The sequence below is a fragment of the Medicago sativa genome, chromosome 1 (genome assembly GCF_051527215.1).
Source record: "Medicago sativa cultivar Bolivia chromosome 1, Bolivia_mono, whole genome shotgun sequence".
NCBI classification, from domain to species: Eukaryota; Viridiplantae; Streptophyta; class Magnoliopsida; order Fabales; family Fabaceae; genus Medicago; species Medicago sativa.
The window spans coordinates 66,955,358-66,980,911 of NC_140749.1; the positions used below are offsets into that span (position 1 = coordinate 66,955,358).

General features: G+C 32.5%; 3 protein-coding genes and 1 non-coding gene across 4 annotated transcripts; 1 reads left to right on the plus strand and 3 right to left on the minus strand.

The window, feature by feature from the left end:
• Positions 1-389: 389 nt before the first annotated feature.
• Positions 390-3,681, plus strand: LOC146956588 (Haloacid dehalogenase-like hydrolase (HAD) superfamily protein). The gene is made up of 4 exons (XM_085729700.1): positions 390-937; positions 1,012-1,115; positions 2,490-2,624; positions 3,157-3,681. Exons 1-4 carry the CDS (start codon positions 622-624, stop codon positions 3,319-3,321), a joined length of 720 nt encoding a protein of 239 aa, XP_085585826.1. The 5' UTR covers positions 390-621; the 3' UTR covers positions 3,322-3,681.
• A 1,797-nt stretch (positions 3,682-5,478) lies between these two features.
• LOC146956589 (U5 spliceosomal RNA) lies at positions 5,479-5,595 on the minus strand. The gene has a single exon (XR_015025072.1). It is a non-coding gene; the product is annotated as a U5 spliceosomal RNA (small nuclear RNA).
• Positions 5,596-6,677: 1,082 nt separating this feature from the next.
• On the minus strand, positions 6,678-11,366 carry LOC146956590 (pentatricopeptide repeat-containing protein At3g12770-like). Its single transcript, XM_085729704.1, has 2 exons — positions 8,923-11,366; positions 6,678-8,016 (listed from the first exon to the last, which is right to left on the minus strand). The coding sequence occupies exon 1, from the start codon at positions 11,166-11,168 to the stop codon at positions 9,264-9,266; it is 1,905 nt and encodes a 634-aa protein (XP_085585830.1). The 5' UTR covers positions 11,169-11,366; the 3' UTR covers positions 6,678-8,016; positions 8,923-9,263.
• A 4,059-nt stretch (positions 11,367-15,425) lies between these two features.
• LOC146956591 (uncharacterized) lies at positions 15,426-16,698 on the minus strand. The gene is made up of 3 exons (XM_085729728.1): positions 16,472-16,698; positions 16,206-16,335; positions 15,426-16,065 (listed from the first exon to the last, which is right to left on the minus strand). Exons 1-3 carry the CDS (start codon positions 16,626-16,628, stop codon positions 15,558-15,560), a joined length of 795 nt encoding a protein of 264 aa, XP_085585854.1. The 5' UTR covers positions 16,629-16,698; the 3' UTR covers positions 15,426-15,557.
• Between the last annotated feature and the right edge of the window lie 8,856 nt (positions 16,699-25,554).

The following is a 25,554-nucleotide window of genomic DNA, read 5'->3' on the forward strand; positions in this document are numbered from 1 at the left end:
TTTAATTACGTAAAAACTTTAACTTTTAATCATCAATACATAATCCAATCAAATTTTATAAATTATATCATAATGGATACAAAATTTATGATTTTTACATAATTGGTTTAAATTATTGAGACCCTACACTTCTATACACACAAATAAGGATATTTTAGTTATTTTTATTATCGGGTACAAGTATCATCACATCTGTGTATCTTTCATTATAGGTACTTTAGAGTCTAAATTATACTTCCTCCGGTCACTATTATAAGCAAATTTTGACTTTTTAGGTTCATTCAATAAATGATGTATGTGATCTACAATGTAGACCACATACATCATTTATTGAATGAATCTAAAAAGTAAAAATTTGCTTATAATAATAGCGGGTGGGAGTATAGTTTATAGTTTATGGACTACATTTTGGAAATTAGATAGTCTACTATAAAGGGAAAAAAATGAGTTGAGACATTGTACGAGGAACATAAGATAACATAAAAAAATGTTGCGCGTGTCCGTTCGTCCCACACAAAAACTACATATACGGACGAGACAAAATCCAACCTCAGAAGAAAAGTACCAAAACCAGAAATCTGACATCAGCATTTAGCACCCATTCAAAATCTACTTTACTAGATGCCATTGCTCTCTTCCGCAAAAGCTTTCCTTATCTTCCCACGCACCATGTCATCACACTTAACCACCAAAACGCGCCTCCGTGGCGTCGTTTTCGACATGGACGGAACTCTCACCGTCCCCGTCATTGATTTCCCTTCCATGTACAAAGCAGTACTCGGCGACGATGAGTATCTACGCGTCAAAGCCTCAAACCCTGCTGGAATCGATATCTTGAAACTCATTGATCACTGGTCTCCACATCAACAACGCCAAGCCTATGATACCATTGCTCATTTTGAAAAACAGGCTCTCGATCACCTCCAAATCATGCCTGGTAGTAAATACCTACTTTTCTTCTTCTTTTGTACTTTTTTATATTAGGTAATTGATTAATTAATTATGCTGCAGGTGCTTCTGAGCTTTGTAATGTTCTTGATTCAAAGAAAATTAGGAGGGGTTTGATTACAAGGAATATGAAATCTGCTGTTGATTTATTCCACCAACGCTTTGGGGTCAGTTTTACTTTTCTTTCTTATATTACATACTTACAACTATTCAGAGTTGGACTCAATTTACATTACACAATTGGGTTGGATTAGTGACTATAAAGCACGAACACTCCTCAAATTAGCTGTCCTTCGTGTCCGACACACATAATTACAATGAATTATGTGATTTTTTCAAATTATTAGCGGTGTCGGCGTGTCAGTGTCCGTATCCGTATCCGTGCTTCATATTCAGTGTTGTCAAGCACAGATTGCAAAAAATAGTGGTTTGTTCAAATTTTGCAACACAGTAGTGCTTTAGTGTTGCTATAGCCGCTATTTAACAACATTGGCTTGGATTCATAACATGCTACATATGTTGCATTTTCATTATTGTCACGTCAACAAAGGTTTTGCATAAATAAGTTGTTTTGAATAAATTGTTTTTTAAAATGAAATCGTAATAAGCTATTTTTAATAAATAAGTTGTTTTGAATAAAAAAAACTTTAAAAATAGTTTTTTTTTTTTTTAAAAAAAACTTTAAAAGAAAATGTTTATAGAAATTTTGGGGCTTGGGGCCTTGAGGGCTTTTGATTTATGGGCTTGCATGAATGTGGGCCTTTTAATCTTGTGGATTTTTAAGCCCCATTACTATGTGGGCTGGGGCCAAAACTTCAAGGCCCCATGATATTGACACCTCTATGTATGGTTTATGACAAAAAAAAAAAAAAACTCCCTTTTTTTTATAAACATGCTCTCTGCTGTGCTTATGTTATCAAGTTACTACTATTGGCTGTAGTTTCAATATTGGGAGTTAAATCTATAAAGTTTGGTTGTTAACTATTCCATTTTGTTAATCTTTGAGAAAACAAAATCAGTAAAAGGAATTTGAGACTGTGGCATTTGGACAACTGAGTAATTTTATATGGACATCTACAACTTGTTTAGATTAATTATGTGCTTATAGCATTAGCGCTTATCATATATAATCTATTTCCATAACAAGATAGAATAAAATCAAATTGTTTTCGTACAAGTTATAAGTTGTATTCATAAGCTATCTTAGAGAGCTTTTGGAATTAAGCCGAAAACAACTTATGAACATCTTATAAGCTGTTTCCATAAGCTTTCTCAAACAGTATAAAAGTGCTTATGCTACTATATAAACCTAAATAAGTCAATTCAAACAAACCCTTAAAAGGTTCATCTGCTTTTTTACCCAATTCTATTGGAGGCATAATAAATTGAACTAACAGGTTTTTCTGGCTCTTCCCCTCCTTTTATTTGTTCATATTCAATGGTTCATCGTATGGTGAAGGAAATCACTATCTATTTTTTTCTTTCTTTCTTTCTTTCAAGTGTTGAACTCTTTCATTATATGTTTTGCCTCGTTGCTGCAGATTACATTTTCTCCAGCATTAAGCAGGGAATTTCGTCCTTATAAACCTGATCCAGCTCCACTACTGCATATCTGTTCTCTTTGGGAAGTTCAACCAAATGAAGTAGTAATGGTCGGGGATAGCCTTAAAGATGATGTAAGTGGTTTGTTTCCCATTAATTTGATTGAATGTTCATGATTTATATGGAAGCCATAATTGTCCACCTTTGGGTACAAATGAACAATCTATAGAAACAATTGTAAAATCGAAGGAAGAAATTCAGAACAGTATATATTTTCACAACAAAATCCAGAAAGGACCTAAAAGTTCTAACTAGTAGACTGTTTAGTCAGCACAATTTTTTTTATCATCATTCTGCAAACCCATAGTGTGATTGCTTGTAAAAGAACCCTATGACTCGGTCCTTTCACTATGCATTTTGGTATTTGCCCATAACTTTAACCGTTTCAATTTTATGCCACTTATAATACCGGCATTTGATTTGCAATAAGGATGAGGGTTCTTCACAATCATAAATAAGTGGCCTGCACAGGGTAACTTCAACCCAGCTTGAAGCAATATCTTTCCATTCTATGCACATATTTTCCAACGAAATATTTGTTGATTCAGATGTATTTGGAATTGGATGGTTAATTGATTGATTTTGCATGTTTTTACCATTTTGCAGATTGCTTGTGGAGGGCGAGCAGGAGCACATACTTGTCTGCTTGATCAAACTGGAAGGTATGATTCTCCCGAATATGCTAATGTCGATTTCAAACCAGATTTCAAGGTAACTTCCCTCTCTGAAGTTTACTCAATTCTTGAGACAAATTTTGAATTGGCACCATGATCTCAAGTTTTGTTCGCGTGGACCATTTATTTTGTGGTTTATGATATAAGAATCTGGAGGAGGTGACATCTACATTTGGAGGTAGTTTTATTCCTCACCTCATGTAAGGTCATGAAAAAAAAAGTCCTTGACATTTTTTGGTTCATAGGTGGGATCTTTTATAATAATGTTGTATCATATCTTGGACAGTTAATGTAAGCTTTATTGACTTCTTAGGGAATGAATGTCACAAAATAGTGGTAACTTCTGAAAATTAATGTCTGTTGATTGTAAATGATGTTACCTATTACTAGTTTCTTTGGATTCGCGGGTTCTATTTTAGATTTTGTAACTTCAATTTATCAGACCCGTTTGACACGATATTGCGCGTGTTAAGATTTCCAAGGCTGATCAGTTATTAGCATCATCGTATGTGTTTGGAATCTTTGGATATACAATTACTTGCCGCCACTGTAAGTTTGAACTCATTTCACCATTGAAATGGAGAAGCTAAAAACTAAAAGCTGCCAACAAAACGTGCGTTTACATTTGGCTAGCTGCTGAAACAAACACGCATCATCTACTTGGCATACAACTAATAATCACGACGATTTTCTTGAAAATGATTTTTTTATTAATAGAGAAATATTAGAAATAGTATTTCCTCCATTAGAGATTGCACTTCCTTGATAATAAACAAATTTTTGTAACAATAAATGCAATGTAAGTAATTTCATAGTGAGAAATGATATTTGAACATCCATTTAGTGACAACTTTTGCAACAACTTTCTCTCTCATACCCACATTATTTTTTACTTTATCTCTATTGCTATGGTTTCCGTGCCAATACCACTTTTTTCTTTGTAAAATATGGTTGTCAAATAAGTTGTCACCAAATTGGTTGTTCAAATAACACTCTTCTTTCATAAAAGGGCGCATTCTAGCGTGGGAGAGTGGTTCATGTCCCCCATGGTGGACAAGTGAAAAAGTGGCAAGTGCATTGTACACTCGTCTACTCCGTATCAATATCCACCATCTCCCTCTTCTCTTACCTTTTTCCATGTTTCTTTAGGCAAAATTCTTCTTTCATTATTCAAACTCAGCCAATTCTTGTTCTTCCAACAAAAACAAATGCTGCAGATTCAAACCAAGCAAAATACTTTCAAAACCAAAAAAATTCAAAGCAGAACATCAATCTCAGATTTAAAACTTGAAAAATGTTTGATTTACTCTATCTAATTGAAAATCGATTTCAGGTCTGAAACTAATCTTGAATCCAAAACCAGAAACCAATCTTCTTTTTGATTAACTTGAATTGGTGACGACCTTCTTTTTTTTTTTTCTCTCTTCTTATTTGTCAAAAACAATAGAGAGAAAAAAATGAAGAGTCTTAGAAAATGTGGTTGAGCCTAACACAACCTTACAAAACTGGTTTGTGAGGTGATGATTGCCCCCACTTATAAACACATTGTCAGACCATCTCTTATCCGATGTGGAACTTTTTAACAGAGAGATGGTAAGAACATAATGTGAGTATGAGAAAAAAAGTTGTCCAAAAATTGTTGTACAAATATCATTTCTCTTTTTGCTGTCATGTTGGTTCATCAACAGGGAGAGAAATTGGAAGATGGAGAATAATCCACGACAGAAGCATCCTGGGATTTGATAGGATAGTTTTGGTGTACTTTGATAAAAAAAAAAGTAATTATTTGTATAAAATGGAGTAGATGAACGGTGATGAGATGTTGCCCATTTATCATTGTTATAATTATAAGAAGTTATGATAAAATTTTTTTTTTAAGAAGTTATGATTGTCTTCAATATCATGAAAAAGTTAACATTGTAATTATTTGTAGGAAGGAATTAAAGATTGATAGCAAGCATCATTTAACGAACGAACAAAGAAGTTTAAGATTTGTATGAATGACATTCACCGATTGCAAACTACGTATACGATATTATGTACTCCCTCCCTCCATTTTAAAATGAATGTCGTTTAAGATTTTAACACATCAAGAAATGTATTAATGCAAAGGTAGAGTTGAATAGAAAAAGTTGGTATTGCATTACAAACTAAAAATCAACAATTATTTTAAAACAAAGGAAGTATAAAAATTCATTTGTCATAAATACGAGAACAATATAAATGCAAAGAAAAAATTTGAAATAATATTGCAAGGCTCTCTTTTCGAGAACCCTTCCAAAAATAAACGTATACCGCTTAAAGTGACACGCACACGGTATTCTTTAGTAAAAGGCGAAAGAATAGTTCGCTTTGTGCTTATCACACGGTTCCGTGATTTCATTTCAGTGTATCTCTTTCATTTTATAGCACAAGCACCTTACGTTACCTGCTATACTAGCCGATGTGGGACTCGCTCACATAACATAACGCGTCTGACACTTTTTTTTTTCACCTTTGTTTTGTACCTCCACAATCGAAACATGCTCTCTCTCATTCATTAATCCACCCTGTATGACTAATATTTATTCATTCTTTCATCATTTCTAATCATAAATTTGATCCTGACAAAGTAATTAGCTATATTTACAAGTGGAAAAATAACTTAGCAGAAGAGTACATAGTTCAAAATTTGATATCTTTAACAGTAGTTTCAATTCTGCATTATCTGTCTTTCTATGCTCCCTTTCCCATTTTCTAACATCTGATGACGAGAAATATAGTTAACATCAACAACATTGTCACCACTAACATACACTACTTTGAAAATATCATACTTCATATCGATCACAAATCGTTCAAGATAAGGCATCATCCATTTCATATGGTCAGAGTTAAGAATCCATGAGTAACAAAAATGAAGAGATTTCCATAAACATCAAGTTATTTTATCGTGATGTCGGTAGGTAGTTTGAATTCGGTGAATGTCATTCATACAAAAGACATTCTTACGGCATATTGATTAAAATGTATTGGTTTAATATGATTCTGGTTCCTGCAGTTTCTTTTTGAGCTATGGCACATATAATTTACCACCGTTGAGGTTTTCTCCCCTTCATGATGGCCAAACTATATATAAACATCCAAGTATCTCATCGGCATATTGATTAACTGCTCAGTATCTCAGGGGAACAAATTGCACTCACCCTGTTCAACAATGCATCACCTAATTAAGTAAACCATGTTTAGTACACTACTTAAATAAAAGTCGGGCCTTTCTACTCTCGCTTAAATTATCATTAGTATGTTTGACTTTGAGTCATGAATAAAACACAAAGCTAGTAGTTTCAGAGTTGGCTGAGCTATATGGCTGGCCAGTTTTCAGTGTTTACTAGACACTTTAAAAAGCAGATTTTTATCACCAATTTCAGGAGATTTAAGTCAGAATATCAATATCAGCACAACCATCTGTCATTACTGATCCAATACAAGGTCATCAAGCATTTCATACATTGAACTAGAATTTGCAGAATAACACTAGTACTTGGAACCTTAAATAAACATATAAAGTACACAAGCAAATAACAAATGATAAAAACAACCAAACTCTTAACAAAAATACCCTTGAATTTGCAATTCAAAGCTGAGAAACTCAACACAGACCAAACTCAAACATGTGAAGCTGGCTCAAAAAGTATCTTCCCATTAGCTTCATCCTAATGAAAGCACCCACATCAAACCCCAATACCAAAGGGATTCATCTTATTTGATCAGTATGGTGGTTCAATACCTAGGAATCTTAGTTCCATCTGGGATATGTCACAATATAAGCCCGGAAGTTGTTTCCGTCTTTGTGGATCACCAGGAAGTTGACTTGATAATATGTTTCCTATCTCCAAAATCAACTTCCTGTTCGACGTATTTATTCCACCTTTTATTATAGCTTCCATCGTAGCTTCGCTAAAATAGGCTAGGAATTCCCCACTAAATGTCTTCTCACTGCTTTGGCAAGCAGTAAAACAAATACCCAATGGATGTCCACAGCTCTTGCCAATACCTAAGAAAGGACTCTTAGGTCCCTGAATTCCCTTATCTGTTATTGTGCGATCATTGATATTGCTATTACCCACTTGATCGTCCACCTCCAGTTACCCAATCATCCCCACCGGTTTTAAAACCTCTCTGATGCCTAGAACCTGATGGCGCATATCTGTTTGATGACAATTACCTGCTTGATCGTCCACCTCCAGTTGGCCAGTCATCCCCACCGGTTTTAAATCCTCTCTGATCCCTAGAACCTCTCTGATTACTTCTATCTCTATCAAATGTAGCAACAACTTGCTTGGTGGATGATTCTGGAAGATCTTGCATAGCTGGTGGACTAATAAATTCAAATCTGGAGCCTAAATCACGCTCAAGGGATATTAGTTCGTGTACATTACAACAGCAGTACCCTCTTTTCCGGCACGTCCAGTACGACCAGAGCGATGTACAAAAGTCTAGGGGACATCGGGAAGTTCATAATGTATAATCTTAAAAAAGAAAAAGAAAAAATGAAAGGCCGACAAGATTTTCAATATGTTGAGAACATACAGAAATTCAGTATTAGACCAAACAATAAAAACCTTTTATTACAAATAGAGACCTTAAACTTAGCATACAATAAACAAAATTGGAGTTACTACAAAAGAATTAACCAAGGTACTGTTTACACATTTTATGAAAAAATGTAATTGCTAGATCAGATCCAATAAGGTAGAGTGACAGAAGTTGGGCAACACGGTCAGATGTAGTAGAAACATCCAATGTCTCACTATATCAAAACAGCAGACAATCCAACTTATATGCAACAGCTAACCCAAATTAAGAGTTGAGAAATCCTTATCCATAATAAGCTTACATTTTTAATGTAACCTAGAGATAACAATATTTCAAGATCAAAATTTGCAGATACTAAAATTCCAATAACTGTGTTAAAACCAGAATCTTGAATTTAAAACCCCAAATTTCTATTAACAATAATCCACATGTTGGGTTTATTACTAAAGCCTCAGTTGGCACAGAAGCAAGTTCTCATATACTTTATCATTCTCCTTTAACAATCTGAGAGGATTCATTTACCATTGTACTCTATACCTCTTGTATTACATTGTAAAGTCAATTTTTGGCGATAACACATTATTAAAGTGTTACTAATATTAACATCCTATCGTTTGGGAGAACCCGATTTCGATTCTTTGTGGAAACAATTCTTGGCCAGACTTCACTTACCTCCTGATCAAACTCAGGATTACTAGGACCCCCTTCCCCTAGGAGCCGGAGGATTAACACAAATTAGCATCCCACATATTTAACATTATTATTTGTGTCTAAATTTTCAACCATCCAAACATATTTGAATTTATATTTATTTTTATAATTTCTTCACCAAACTCAGTACACCTATCAAACTTAAACAACAATTTATTTTTAATACTATCTATTCTTATTACACATAAATATTAACACTAGCATTAACATTTGACTTATGTCAGCTTTATTTTGAACTTTCCAGAAAATAATTTAAAACAAACTCATGCCCGCGCAAGGGGCGGTCTAAGTCTAGTTTTAAACTAATGACCTAGCACATTTCTTTATTTTTTTTTTTGAACAAGGACCTGGCACATTTCTTTTGATAATAGTATTAGTGACATTCATTTGTTTCCTGTATTACATTTACCATTGCTAAGGTTTTTTCCCCCTTCTTCATGATGGTTAGACTATATGTGAGCATCCAAGCATCTCATCTGCACATTGATTAGCTACTCCGCATCTTAGGGCAACAAAAATTGCAATCACCCTGTTCAACAATGCAGTCACCTCATCAAGCAGTTTCACTCAAGTGGCATTTCTGCTGTTTTTTCTCGCTCAAATCATGATTAGCGTGTCTGACTTTGAGTTTTGAATAAACCATCAGAGAAGTAGTTCCATAGTTGGATGAGCTACATGGTTGCCCAGTTTTCTTTTCAGTGTTAACTAACACTTTAAAAGAGAAGATTTTTACCACCAATTTCAGGAGATTTAAGTTAGAATATCAATATCAGCACAACCATCTGTCATTATTGATACAAGGTCATCAAGCATTTCATAGATTGAACTAGAAGAAGGATGCGCTTTGTCAGCAACAGTGAAAAAATGATTCTTATCACTGATAGTTATCCAACTGATACCGGGAACTTTTCTTAAACCTCTCTCTTTCATCATTGACCTCACCTCAGTTATTTCATCCCATCTTCTAGAAGACGCGTAAGTATTTGAAAGCGAGATATAATTTGAAGGGTTTTCAGGTTCTAGCTCTAAGAGACACCTATAAGCCAAGTCTCTAGTCATTGAATTCCCATGTATTATAGAGGCTGTTAAAAGAGATCCCCAAACACTTGGACCAGGAATTATTGGCATTTCTTTGATGAAATCCAAGGCTTGATCGAGCTGGCCCGATCGACCTAACAAATCTACAACACAACCACAAATTTCAACCGATGGTTTCATTGCATACTCAGTTGTCAGGGAGTTATATATGCTAATGCCCTCATCTACCAATCCTGACCTGCAACAAGCAGAAAGAACACCAACCACTGTTATCGTGTCTGGTTTGATCCCTTGCTGAAGCATTTCGTAATATGTAGTCACAGCTTCCTGTCCTTTGCCATGTAATCCATACGCAGAGATAATTGAACTCCAAGTGATAGCATCTTTGGAGTAAGAACCATTATCAAATACTCGTCTTGCATAATCTAAACTCCCACATTTGGCATACATATCAATCAAAGCATTACGTAGAGAAATATAATCATTAAACTCCATTTTAATTGAAAACGCATGGACTTGTTTCCCTCCCATTAATCCAACAAGCAAGCCACAAGCTGGAAGCACACTAACAAGTGATACTCTATTGGGTCGTATTAGATCCTTCCTTTGCATCTCACGGAAAAGAATCAATGCACCCTCGGGCGCTCCATTCTGTACATAACCATTAATCATTGCAGTCCATACATATATGTTTCTACTTTTCATTTGGTCAAACACTCTCCTACTAAGAACAAGTTTATTACTCCTTGAATACATATCGATCAAAGAAGAACCCATATGAACATCTGAACCCATTTTCAAATCCAAGCCATTCTTCACAAGATAACAGTGAAGTTCCCTCCCATGATCCAACTTTCCACCACTATCACAACACATAGGCAAAAGACTCGCAATGGTGAAAGCATCAGCGCTATAACCTTCACACTGCATCTTTCGGAAAAAATTCCATAAACCACCATCTAAACTAGAATCAAAACTTGCCAAGGCAGCACATCCAGAAATTATAACATTAAACGAACCAACATTCCTCTGAGGCATTTCATCAAACACCTTCATAGCATCACCAAACTCACCACATCTAATATACATTGCCATCACAGAATTACCAACAACAATATCCGACACAAACCCAATCCTCACACTCTTCCCATGAATCAATTTCCCTAAAACCAAGTCCTGAAGCTCACCAGAAACTTTGGAAATTGTAGCAAGAGTGTAATCATCAGGCAACAAACAACGACCCATTTCACGAAACAACGCAATGGCATTGTCAAATTGATGATTTTTAACATACCCATTAATGAGGGAATTCCAGAGATAAACGTTTTTGGTCTGAACAGAGTCAAAGACGAACTTTGACATGGTGAACTCTCCAAATGTGGCGTATGCAGAGATGAGCCTGGTGGTGAGGAAAGCGTTTTGGGAAAAACCATTTGAGAGGATTTGAGAGTGACATTGTTGGGTGAGTTTGTGAGCGTGAAAGTCGATGCTGAGCTGAAGAAGATGAAGGAGATTCTGTGGTGAAAGGGATACAGTGGCGGAGGTGTGATAACGATAATGAGAGGTTGTTGTGCGCGAAAACGTTCTCGTCAGAAACATAAGAGCTATCGATTGCATGAAAGTGGTTGTTATAAGCTATCGTTACGTTACCATCAACTTGTTTGTAGCACTCAAAAAACTTTAGAACGGCGTAGTTTATTGTGTCATCGGTCGTGATGCTTGTTATAAGCTTTATCGATCCTCTTCCAACAATTATCTCATCATTTTTATATATCAACTTCAACATTTGAATCATTTGAATAACTTAATACTCCTTTGGTTGGAATCTTTGTTTTCGTATTTCTTCTTCAAATGCTCATCAAAATAGTCTCATACGGGGACTCAAAAGTTACTATTTAAATAGGACAATTTGATTTACATTTGAGATTTTTATGAGTGAATTGTAAATTTTTATTTATTTATTTTCAAGACCAAATAAATCTTTGTTTCTTTCTCATAGAAGCCTTTACTCTAAGGCTTAATTACACTTTTGGCCCCCTAAGTATCCAAAAGTTGCGATTCAGGCCCCCTAAAAAAAATAACTCTTTTCAGGCCCCTTAAGTTCACTTTTGGTTGCAATTTTGGCCCCCTAGCCCAATTTTGACCCAGTCAACAGACACGTCAGCGCCACGTGTGTAAATTTTTTTATTTTATTTTTTTAATTTATAAAAAATAAAAAAAAAAAATTTGTAATTAAAAAAATGTTTTTTTATTACAGAAATAAAAATGATTTTTTTAATTACAAAAAAAATTGAAAAAAAAATCTGAAAATTAATAAAAAAATTGAAAAAAAATATTATAAAATTCTGGAAATTTGAAAAATAAATAAAAAAATTTAAAAAAAATAAAAAAATTCTGGAAAATTGAAAAATTAATAAAAAATGATTAAAAAAAATAAAATAATCTAAAAAATTCTGAAAAAAAAAAAATTCGAAATTTTCCGAAAAAAATTAAAATTCTGGAAAAATGAAATTTTCGAAATTTTAATTAAAATTCTAGAAAAATTCTAATTAAAATTTTAATGAAAAATAAAAATTCTGGAAAATATTTAAAAAAAATTCAAAATTTTCGAAAAAATTAAAAAAATTAATCATTTTTAAAAAAATGAAATTTTTGAAATTTTCATTAGTATTTCTCGAAATTTCGAAATTTTCATTAGTATATATGTCGAGCTTAGGATTTTTCAGTGTATTTTTCGAAACTTCTAAATTTTCATTAGTATTTTTTCCGGGAAATTTTCATTATGTGTATTCCGGTTTACAAAAAATTATGTGTATTCCGGTTTATAAATACACAAAAATTCCCGGAAAAAATACTAATGAAAATTTCGAAAATTTTTAAATATTTTCCGTATTTTCCAGAATTTTCAATTTTTTCAATTTTCCAGAATTTCGTTTTTTTAAGAATTCCGTTTTCAAATTTTCCAGATATTTTCGAAATTTTTAAATTTTTTTAATTTTTTTCAAATTTTAAATTTTTTTAATACTAATGAATTTTCAATTTTTTTAATCATTTTTTATTTTTATTAATTTTTCCTGAATTTTTAAATTTTTCCGTATTTTTTCAATTATTTTTCATTTTTATTAATTTTTCAATTTTCCAGAATTTTTTAATATTTTTTTTCAATTTATTTATTAATTTTTCAATTTTCCAGAATTGTTTTCAATTTTTGTATTAATTTTTCAGAATTTTTTAATATTTTTTTCCAATTTTTTATTAATTTTTCAATTTTTCAGAATTTTTATAAAAATTTCAATTTTTTTATTAATTTTTCATTTTTCCAGAATTTTTATTTATTTTTTAATTACAAAATTAAAAAAAAATATTAAAAAATTCAAATATGCGTCCACGTCAGCGTTGACTGGGTCAAAATTGGACTAGGGGGCCAAAATTGCAACCAAAAGTGAACTTAAGGGGCCTGAAAAGAGTTATTTTTTTTAGGGGGCCTGAATCGCAACTTTTGGATACTTAGGGGGCCAAAAGTGTAATTAAGCCTTACTCTAATATACTTTTCTTTTTTTGAAAGAAGTATAACTATTTTCTTGTCTCCTCGCGATGTCATATGCCTAATCTGAGAGCTAAAATAAAAAAATACCTCCTCCAATAGAAAAATATCTAATTTTTCTATTGCTAATTTGGGTGGGCTAATTTAGCTTCTTCAAAAAAGTAAAATATCTAATTTATTTTTGAAAAATCATATTGTTCTTCCTCTCTTATCCTCACTCTAATCATCTTTTTCCATGAACCTCTTTCTCCTGGAGTGTTATTTTGTTAGGGGAGAAGTTGAACACACGACTTCTGTATCACTAAGAATAATATGTTACTCCCCAAACAATATTATCACTTGTTTTTTTTCAATTACCTTTTAAAAATTTATACATAAAAAGTTAATTTGAGACTAAAATTCTCAAGCATAAATCAATTGTTTATATTAATTGTTTCATCATTATTTCTTCAAATTCAACAAATCAATTTAAACCATACATGTCTTAAAGAACAATTTTAAGCAGCATATATCCCTCTTTAATTCTAGATTCTAAAACTGTCATACATGATACCATAGATACTAGCAGAATGTAATGTCCAATCGCTGGTTAAAAAATACTTTTACGTACATGTTAAAGGTATAACCTAGGATTCGGATTTGTTGCTCTAATAGATGCACACAGTTTCATTTTTCAATCTCGACCGTTCATCTGAGATCAAACAGTTAATATTGAAAATTGTGTCTTTTTAGTTAAAATAATCTCGGCCGTATAAGAGATGCCTTAGAACATCCTACTGGAATAAGAGAAAATCTGCTTCCGTATAATCCACAAGGAAAAAGATGGTATGTGAAATTAAAAAATGCAACCGTATGAGTCTATGAGATATGCTAGATTTGAAGAATCCAATTCTATCTTAGTTTAAGTCTAATCCCAATTCCCAAATTTATTCATTTGATAGATATGATAAAAATAAAAGAGCATTTGTAGTATGTGTTGCTTAAATTAGACATAAAGAATATCAGAATATGATGACAAAGATGTCATTCAAGAATTCCACATGGAGTTGTACTAGCTAGTACATTAGGTGTCTTATAATCTATGCTCAAAAAGGGATTTTCTTTTTGCAATAATGGCATGATGTGGCTTATGCACACAACTTTCCCATCCAAGTGACGCAAAGGGTCTTTAAGCTTCCACTCTCTACTTCCGCTTTGGTTTCACACAATTGCAAGACGAAAAGTAACTGGAAAAGAAATCAGAAAATCAGACTTTGTTTGATTTGCATAAGTAAAATAACAAATGTGTTCTTTTATTATTGGATCATTAAGTTTTAGAGAAAATCTTGTGTGGACTAGGACCAAGAATTTTGGTTTGGTTACACACACAAGATTTTCTCCTTCTCTCTCTTTTCTTATCTCTTCTACATTTTCTCTCTCTTCTCTCTTTGTGTGTGACCAAACCAAAATTCTTGGTCTTGGTCTACACAAGTGTTTCTCTTAAGTTTTATCTGTATAAAGAAGAAAAACATAAAAAGGAATAGGGAGTATATTCTCTAAGGATGAAATTTATCGATTCAATGATGAAAATTAACTTGTATGTGAGCCAATACTTATCTCACTTCCCCACCATGATAGTAGCTTAGAAATCAATGTTTTAAAAATAAAACAAGAGATTGAATAGATGAGACTTCAAGCTCATGAATCTATTGGTTTAATCAGTTGAACGACAATTGAATCAGATTACTAATAAATAAATAAGTATTTAAAAGGAAATTCAAAAAACAAAAAACACCTTGATGAACAAAATGCAGTTCAACTCCATTCTTAGAGACTTGGAACGAACCGTGGTTGAACTCAACTGCCCGATCCGATTTGGTTCCCAAAACATTGTTAGTATATACATGTAGAAGTGTCTAATATAATTTATAATCTACGGTTGATCAATATTTGAAAATATTTTGAAACTTTATTAATGACTAATATTGATCTTGGTAAGTAGGCTTAACTCAAAGTATTGCTCGTCTTAATGATCGAGACTGCGAGCCAATCGGTATCGGTTGGCAAAAAATATGGAAAACAAATAGTTAAGTCTTAAAATTCAAATTATATTTACTCTCTTTTGTTTTTGTCGAATAAATAGTTATATCTGTCTCGTTTATAAGGATGTAAAAAATTAAGAACTTCTACTTAAAGTTGGCAACGCCGACGTAGTTGAAGTCTTGAGCGATTTTCAAACATCGGTCTATTGTAGATCACTTGAGACACTTTTTCACACTAGCCTTTGCCAAGGAAAGTTGTCAACTCTTTGTGAAGATTAAGAATAAAAATTTCAAAGCAAGAGAGTAAAGTTGAGACGGTCACAAAAAACTAGCCTTCATAATATGATATGCTACAATGAGTCCACAGTTCATGCATCAATTAGTCTTAACACTGAGCTTTTTAGTACTATTCTTAACATAATTAAGGGTTACACAAATTTTTTAACAAAATGGAGTAACTACATTGTGCACATTGGCTGGCTTTGCTTGTAGCATTAGCTGCATTGAATTTCCAAGAGCATCATCCAAGTTCCAAAGTTCATCCCACAAATTCTCTTCATTTGAAGACTCTTGTGCATAGACATTACCACTATTATCATTGAGCATAGAATAAAAGCAACCCTGTTGTTCTTGTGTATCAGCATACATGGAAACCATTTCTTGTGTCTCTTGAGAAGTAGAAGGCACACTAGTACAGTAGTCATTTTCCTCAAGCAACAAGTCTATTATCCCTTTCATATCCATGTTGTATTGCAGTTGTTGTTGCTGCATCTGAACTTGTTGCTGTTGTTTCTTCAATTGTTGTTGCTGCTGCCTCTTGAAAGAACGATTTTTCGCCTTTTCAGCAGCATCAGAGGGGTTTTTGGTCTTTTTCTTGAAATGAGTTCTCCAATAGTTCTTTATCTCATTGTCTGTTCTCCCCGGCAAGCTTCTTGCAATCGTTGACCACCTGAAATGTTTTTTATTTAGTAATAATCAACTAGAAGCATTAACCCGTGTTGCAACGCAACGCAACACGGGTCTGGATAAAGTGTCACATGTCTAATACAGGAAACATGTAAGTTCAAGGGACATAGTTCAAATTTGTACCTGTTTCCCCACCTAGCATGTAGCTCTAGGATTATGCTTTCTTCTTGTTGTGTTATCTGACCCTTCTTGAGGTCTGGTCTTAGGTAGTTCACCCATCTCAATCTACAACTTTTCCCATTTCTTCTCAGTCCTGCAAAAATAATATATGATCAATAAGGAGTTAAGAATTCAATTGGTATTAATTAAACTAAGGTACAAAGTACTATGTTAGGAATTAAAATACAAAAAATGTGTATAAAGTTTGGTTGTATCATGTATGTATGTACCTGCAAGCCTAGAGACAGAGTTCCATCTGCCTTCACCATGCAGCTTGACATACTCAATGAGTAATTTGTCTTCCTCAGAAGTCCAAGGTCCTTTCCTCCATCTATCTTCTTCCATTACACTCCATCCAGTGTTTCCTTCCATCATTCCTGAATACATATTGAAAGAAATACTCTAAAGTTGGAACTTAGATAAAGTTTGTTTACTAAATTATGCTGTGTTGATTGTCACTGGTTTTTAGTGTTTGCTATATATTTATACCTGCAGATGTGACTCAGCTTGTTTCTATCAGTCAACCAATCTTTTAATTTCTTAATGTCCCTATCCATTTCAGTGTTTTTTGCAATGTAATTAACTTGTGTGACAAAATATATATATAAAATTGGAATTATTGAGGTTTTGTTTCAATTGTCTTATCTAGAAAACTTTTGACATAATTTTGGAAGAGCTTTATTTTACAAAAATATAATTAAAAAATGGGAAATGTTAAGGAATTATAAAAGGAAATATTGTCTTAAAAAAATTAAACTTAATATGCTTAAAGAGTAGTGTGTTGTTCTATGTTTGGTATCACGTTAAGTATGTGAGAATCATGATGACTCACTGTAATTTTCAAAAGCTAAACTTCTGAAAAATCATAGTGAATAAGTGTGATTCTGACATAGTCATTGTGATATCAAACATACAGTATTAAGTGTGAATATAAGAAGTTTCAAATTCACAAAAATAAATCTCAAATTCGAAAAAAATTGTGTGTTGCGCAACATATAATTGACATGACCCATATATTAAATACATAAGATTTTAGGTGAAGATGTATTTTCTGAACTGCATATGTTATGTCATTGATCTTAGTCCAATTTACAAAATCTCTTTAGAGCATCTCCAATGCAAATTCTTACATATAGTTCTTAAATATAATACCAACTTTTTTATTTGAGTATCACATAAGTATGTCAGAATCACGATGACTCACTGTAATTTTCAAAAGCTACACTTTGTATCTTCTGCAAAATTACGACGAATCAACATGATTCTGACATATCCACCTTGATACAAAACATATAGTATTAAGTGTGAGTATAATAAGTTTCAAATTAGCACCCAAAAAAAAAATCTCAAACTAGATAAAATCCGTGTTAAGCAACATATAATTAAACCACCATTTTTTAATATTAATTTTTTTAATGACAAATATTATTAATTGGTTGTTATAGTATTTGTTTTTTTTTTTGTCCGGATTTAAACTTAATATCTCCAACTTCTTATCTCTTAACCGATGTCGATCATCTTTTCTTAATATTTTTGTCTCTTAGTCTCTTTCTTCTACAAGTATCACATTTTTGCCACAAAAGTTGTTCTTTACCATCTCATTTCATTTCATTAGAATGAAGTCTTCTAATTCAATGAGGCAATGTGTGACACACTTATTTAGTTTATTTAGTGTTCTTAACTTTGTCATCTTTGCGTTTTAGCCTCTGCTAGCAGCCCAATATTACGTCAAACTTAGTTTATCGACATCAAATTCACAACAAAAAAAAAAATATACATACCCTCCATTATTTACATCTGTCTGATGTTACTCTTTGATAAGAAAAATCTAGTTCCTCACAGCCAATGAAGAGTTGGAAAAGATTACAAGCAGTCAATTCATAGAACGAAATCACAAAGGGGCATATTAGAAAATTAAAAAATGTGCCCAGGTGTTAGGTGACATGTTTAACTAAGGGTTAAATTGAACAAAGCAAGATTATATTTGTTTGACACCAAAACATGACAAGAGAAATGTTAAGGGAAATCTTTGTGGTGCCGACACGTATGAACGAGACTTATGTATCTAGACACTAAATTACAAATTAAGAAAGCATATATAAGGTATGATACATAAAATATTAATAGTGGTGAGCTTTTTCAAAACTGAAAATTACTAGATCCCCAATGGGCATACCCCAGGTGTTAGATTGCTTACTTCTTTGGGAGGATCAAGACACATTGTGTGTGATATTTCATTAAAATAGAATAAGATTGGATGCCATTTTGGGTATTGGGGAAATTAAATATTAACCTTATGATCGAGTGGATCGTCATGTTAGGGACAGGTGGTGCCTCGTAAATATATTTTTGGAAATAGGGTGCTAGGTGGACTGCTGAGCCATGAAAAATTCCAAAAATATTTCTTCTTTTTTGGGTAATTATATATGATTATATTAAGGACTAGGGATTTTTTTGTCTTTCTTTCGCTCTCCCTTTCCTTGGTTAGAATTATAATCTTGGGTTAATTATGTTTCTAGTCCCTATAAAATAGCGACCTTGTAAGTTTAGTCCATACTTAATTTTAATAGCATTTTTAGTCCCTATAAAAAAAAATTTACTTATAATTTTAGTCCCTGCTAAAACAAAGTTTGATTAATTATCCTTAAACTCTTAAATTTTTGAACGATTTTTTTGAGACAAGATTAGAACACTATGAAAGGTTCGTTTACTAAAATTTAGAATTTTCTGACATGAAATGAATTAAATATGAATTTTTTAAAACGACAAAAGTTAAAGATAAAAAGTAATAAAATCTGGATGTAGAAATCAAATTTTGCAATAATTTTTTGCGGACGAACTTTTAGTAATGTTTTAAACATGTCTGCAAAAAATTGTTCAAAAATTTAAGAGTTTAAGCATAAATTAAACAAATTTGAATTGAGTAGGGACTAATACTCAATGCAGAAAAACAAAATTAGGGACTAAAAATGCTATTAAAATTAAGTAGAGACTAAACTTACAAGGTCGCTATTTTATAGGGACTAGAAACATAATTAACCCTATAATCTTTCATTTTTAATGTGAAAAAAATAAAATGGTATGTTGTCTTTTTTTTGGTAGTGAATGGTATGTTGTCTTTGTTGCAGCGACATAAGATCAATCGATTTTCAGGATTAAAGTATGAATTTAATTTACGTAAATCACTCTTTGATAGTATCACGATTATATAGTATCTAAAACAGATATCTATTTGTAATCTTTTGATTGAATGTTGTATTAAAAAAAAAAAAAATACAATGCATACAATTTAATTTCATAAATCATTTTCAAGACTCGTGAATTAAAACTTTTTTTAAGGTATTTTGAAGTAGAGCGGTGCTATTTATAGTGACATCTTCTTTAATGATTCACGAAATTTCAAGCAACTAATTAAAACTCGAAAATGGCTAAAAATCATGCAGGTAATAGGTTGGATTTTTTAACACTTTTTAAAGTTAAGACTCTCTTACTTGTAACGTCATCGTGAAATAATTTTTCGTGAGGTTGAGCATTACCCTTAAAGTATTTTTTTTAATAATATTCTCTTTTTTACCTTTTTCATAATAATATTTCTTTTGACAACACGAATTAAAAACTTGTAAAAGTATAAAACGTTAAAAAAAAAAAAAACTTGTAAAAGTATGTACATTCATTTTAACTTTAATTTTTGCTTCTTCACATGGTGTGTAAGGTCGTATTTTTGTTTTTAACATTGATTCAACGTAAATTAAGTGTGGCTTGGCACGGTGGAAGGTAAGCAGATATAGTGAACTTGTCCAAATTTGCTTGTCCATGATTTAGGTCTAGGAGTTGCTTCATAAGATTCAAAGGTTTGAGAGAGACTTTATTTAGGGAGATGAAAATCACCATCATAAAATTGGGCGGTCTAGCAATTTGCAACTTTTTTGAAAAGTATCAAGTGTGTTTAGAAATAGTGAACCAAATTTTCTTAAAAAAAGGTATAATATCTATCTCCCGTGGTCTTTTAAAATAGATGTTTGTAATGAGATAATCATTTTATTTTATTTTGGTAATAAATAGGACATTTAAGTCATAAAATGTGTTCCTTCAACAAAAAAAAAAGTCATAAAATGTGTGTATCATTACCCTATTTTCAACTAAATTCAAAAATGTTTATGTGACTGTTTAATGCTAAGACGATAGGTCCAAATTCACTCTCATCATAACTAAGGTTCATTGGAGTATTATTTAGTCTTAGTTTGAAACAAAATCAATAGATTACATGATTTATAATGTTGTTTATGAAATATTTATTTATAAAATTAGATTTGAATTCATAAACAAGAATAAGAAAATATGTTTAAGTAATCATATCTGATGTCATAAGTATTAATGTTAAGCCGTCCTAAACAATTTGTAACATAATTTGTTAAAAGTAACCGTGTAAACAATTTATGACATAAAAGACAAATCTGCTATAAAATTTTTTAAAAGACTAATTTGTTACGAATATCAAACTTAAAGAACCGCATGCATAAAATGTTTGTCCTAAAAATGAAGAAAAGAAATAGTGATACATGCATGTTTGATGAAATGTGGTAGAGCCTTGCGTTCCAAAAATTAGTAACGGTTCTTCTAAAAAAAAATGAGCAATGATATTTGGACATCTATTAATAACAACTTTGGTGACAACTTTGTTTTTCTCTCTTCTTATCGGTCAAAAACAATGGAGAGAGAAAAAGAAAAATAGAGGTTAAGAACATTATGTGAGCATGAAAGAAAAAGTTGTCACAAGATGGTTGTACAAATATCATTTCTAAAAAAAAAAATAGTAACGGTTCCTTTGTATTTTGATGACCAAGTAGTCTTTCAATGGTTTAACACAGTTTTTCCTTCGCATTAGGATATAATGGAGGAGTTTTACTAACTTGTGCTCTAAAAACACATACTAGGGAACATAAAATTTGAAAGTTTACATTGAGTAAAATATTTTGAGGTCATTTAATATGTTGAAGCATAAATTCAAACATACAACATTCATCATCTTCAAATTTAGTGCGCGTGAGAGAATTATGACATCAATTATATGATGTGATTGACAAATATTTGGACATCTTAGCCATTTAGTTTACAATCAAATGCTCAATGATCACAAAAGAATGAGACATCACATCTCTTTCCAAAATCTTAAAACATTAAATATGAGTCATCCGTTTTATATATTCAATATTTTACTCATTCATAATCGGTGTGAAACTAACTACTTACACTTGAATCCAACAATATTAACATATGATAAAAAACCATATATCCCATCAAGATTTTTTTTACTCAATCTCTTCTAGATGCTACTTTTAATATCCGAGTGTGGTACGGATTGATCCTATTCATAATTTCAAAATTCATAATAAAGTAAAATCCATGATATACTTGTACTAGTTAAAGCACTTTGTTTAACAGCTAAGCTTGTGTGCGTACTTGAAAGAATTTTTTAAGAACTATAGGTGAAAGAATCACATGCAAGCATTATTGAGTTTAGTAATTTTTTTCTAAAGAATATTGTTTATTGTTGTGAATGAGTTTAGGAATTAACGTTTTACAAATAGTAGCCCACCAAATTTCTTATGTATAGTCAGAATCTGAAGATCAAATATCATATGTTCTTTTTGGCTGTCTTTTCAACATAGATTATGATCCATGTTTAGTGATTGTTGCGGGGATCACAATTTTTTTAAAATTGAACCATTTGTCTTTAGAGTTAATTGTTTAATATGAATAGATAAACTTGACTAGTTAGAAGAAGCGAGAGCAATAAAGTTAAAAATCTTATTCATGAGCCGAAAAAATTTAATTATTAATACTTTAACATGATGGTGTGTTACGTTAAATGACATTTTGTTTTGTCCAAGTTGATTTCACTTCACACATAACCATAAACACAAGTTTCATTTAAAAAATTTGTGTATTGGACTTGCGTCATCAAAACCCTAAAACCAAATAGCGTTGATGAGGATCGAGGAGTCTGCCTAAAAAGTTATGTTTTTAACAAGTGTGAAACTTGGGGTTAAGTTTATGTGTAATGTGACAATAACTTGGACAACTACGTGAAACATCAACATATTTAATAGAGTTACTTGGCGGAGGGAGAATTTTGACATGTTGGTAGATAATTTAGTGGAACAATTTGTTATTTCATAAATTTAGGGTCTAAATTGTTAAACACTAATAATTTCAAGACCCAAAATAGTAGATTACGTGAAACCAAGACTTTCAGGCCCCGTTTGATTGTCAATGTATTATAAAAAAAATGATATGATATAAAACTAGATAGAGATAAGATAATATATGAACATGATAAGTATTTATTCTGTCATATATTTGATTTACATGATAACAAACAAAATAATAGAGTGAATCATCAACTTCGTCCCTGAATTTTCACGGGTCGGCCAACTTCGTCCCTCAATTATGCCAAATATCAATTTAATCCCTGAATTTGTTAAATGTCAATCAAGTTAGTCATTCTGTTCAAACGGAGCGTTAACGGGGCTGACGTGGCCGTTAACCTCTCACATGTCAGACGCCACGTAGGCAGGGACTAATTTGGCTGATAATAACAAACATTTCGAAGGACTAAATTGATTGATTTGCAGAAAATGTTTTGGCTTTCTTCCCAAATGGCTCTTTTCTTCCCCAACAGCTCTTTCTTCCCCAATTGTATAAAATTGGAACCCTAATTACACAATCTGCAATCTACACTCTATAATCACGACAATTTCCTCCAATAATAAGTGGTCTAGTTCTGCCCCAATTCAAAAAACTTCAAAGTCTAATTTTTTTCGTATTGAATCTGAAAGCCAAAATCCTCAAAATTTCTTGAAGCAAAGCTATTGAAATTGAATCTGGAATGATGTGGGGTGGGAATATGGGAAAAAACGGTTATGAAAGTCAAGCTTCATCTTCAAGCTCCAAGTTTAATGGTGTTGTGAGAGTGCTTGAATGTTGGTGTCCTACAATTTGTGTTGTTAGAAAATCCAATACTTCAAAAAACCCAAGAAGACCATTTTATGCTTGCCCTCTGCCAAAGGTTGGTTTAACTAATAAAAAGAGGTTGAAGATGATTGAAAAATGTAATCTTTCTATAATAATATTGCCATCAAATTAGTCCCTGAATTATTTCTCTATCTATCAAATAGATCCCTATGATAGAGATTTTGGCAAGTGCACCAAATACTATCGAAGTAGTAAAAATATCGATCCCACGAGGACTGTTTTAACTTCAATATTTCAATTGCGTTATAAAAATAGAATGTATAAAATTTATTTTGGTTTGCCACTAGGCAGTAGATTTGGTTTGATTTTAATTAAATCAAGTAACAGAAAATAAAGATTTGATTAAGAAAATATGAGAGAAAGATGAGATCAGATCCGTCGAATCCTCTAAGTTCCCCTAATTGGTCTACTGCACCTATTTGTTATGAATCCTGATCTAATTTACGATGATTAACAAAATAGTCCTAATCAATCCCTTGAGTTAGGACCCTCTTCTTAAACTACAGCCCCTAATTCCTTAGGTGGTCTAATAATTCTTGAAGGTTTTACCGAACGTTAACCTATTATCACTAACAAACGATTATCTATTCCTAGACTAACCCTGTTTATTAGAACAATTCAATTAGGTCTAAGTCGAAAGCCATGGTCAGTGGTCATTCGTTCTCACAAAATCAAGTTATATGTGATCAAGATATAAAAAGCATTAAGAACAATTGAATTGAATAAACTAGAATTGAATTCATAAACAAAATAGAGTTTCACAGCAATATGTGTCAATTAGGGTTACAAAGATTCATCTCGGATCTAATCTCTAAGAGATTTAGCTACTCATAATCGAGTTTACAAATAGCATAATCAATGAAATAATTAAAACATACATGAATTGGTAAAAGGATGAAGAAATCGCCCTTCTAGCCGTCTCCGATGTCTCAAAATCGCACTTTGCCCTCCAAAATCGTAACCCTTGTTCTTCAGGATTAGTGCAGTATTTATAGAAGTCATGGGCCTGACCCATCAAAATCGCGCCGCGCCATGTATATAGGCGTGCCGCGATTTCCCTCAAACAGGGAGGTTGTAATTTCGCTTCAAAAATCGCAGCACGGCTTGAAATTGGCGTGGCGCGATTTGCTTCAAACAGACTTCAATATTTCAGCTTTTTGCACTCCAGAACAGTATGAATTGCATGAGAAATCTATCAAAATGTCACAATAAGTCCTAAAAATTACGTAATGACAGCATGTCATCACCTTACGTTGTATAAAAAACCATCAAATAAGTCCCTGAATTGTTTAATCAGATATCAAATTGATCCTTGAAACTTATATGTACAAAATAAACTAAAAAAAGCAGAACACACAAATTGAAATTGAAATATTACATAGGCATAAGTCATAGGTCATAAGTCATAAGTCTGAGAAATTACATAGGCAAAAGCAACCCAACTATGGGGCATTAACAAGTAATAAGTCTTAAACGGCAAAAAGAAACCCAACTATGGGGCATAATTCAAATAAGCCAAAATATTACAAATCCAAAACATCTATTAAACTCCAGGAAGCATCACTTCTTTGGAAATCTGGGAGTTAGTATAAACTCCATGAATTTAGTAGGTCGAGTCGAACCAGATGGACCATAAGTTGGATATGGAACCCTAATTATGCCAGCAGGAGTTGGATGAGCTGGGTCGGAGAGACCACCAAAAAATCAGAACAAGAGTCGTCCGCCACTCCAACCTGTTAGACATGTGAATTTCGAAAGATTTCCTACTTTCGAAGAGGAGGAGGATGCTGACCCGGACACTACATCATCTTCCAAAACGAGGCGGGGGAGACTAAAAAAAAATCAGAACAAGACGCCACACCAAGCTTTAGAAATATACAAGAAGAGAAGGATTATGACTTGCTTAAATATGAGATGATGCCGGAATATATGCCGGTGTTAAGAGATATTTTCCGCAATCACGGAGATATCGTTAAGGACTGTTCCCGACAGAAAAGGTAGATCGGAAGCGGTGGTTGAAGATGGTATGTCATGTTGTGTTAGATATTAGTAAAACCGACCAAAAAGCATTGGAAATAAGTCATTTGAAAAGCAAGTTGACTACTGTTCGTGGAATGAAAGTGGATGTAGAATGACTTATCACTGACCTGGATGAGTTAATTAGTGAGAAACAAGAAGTGGATAATTTGGAAAAGAAGCGAGAGGAAAGCCGCACGCAAGTTCAAATTTTGCGAAGTGAGTACCATGTATGCCAGGAACGAGCAGACGAAGTCATACG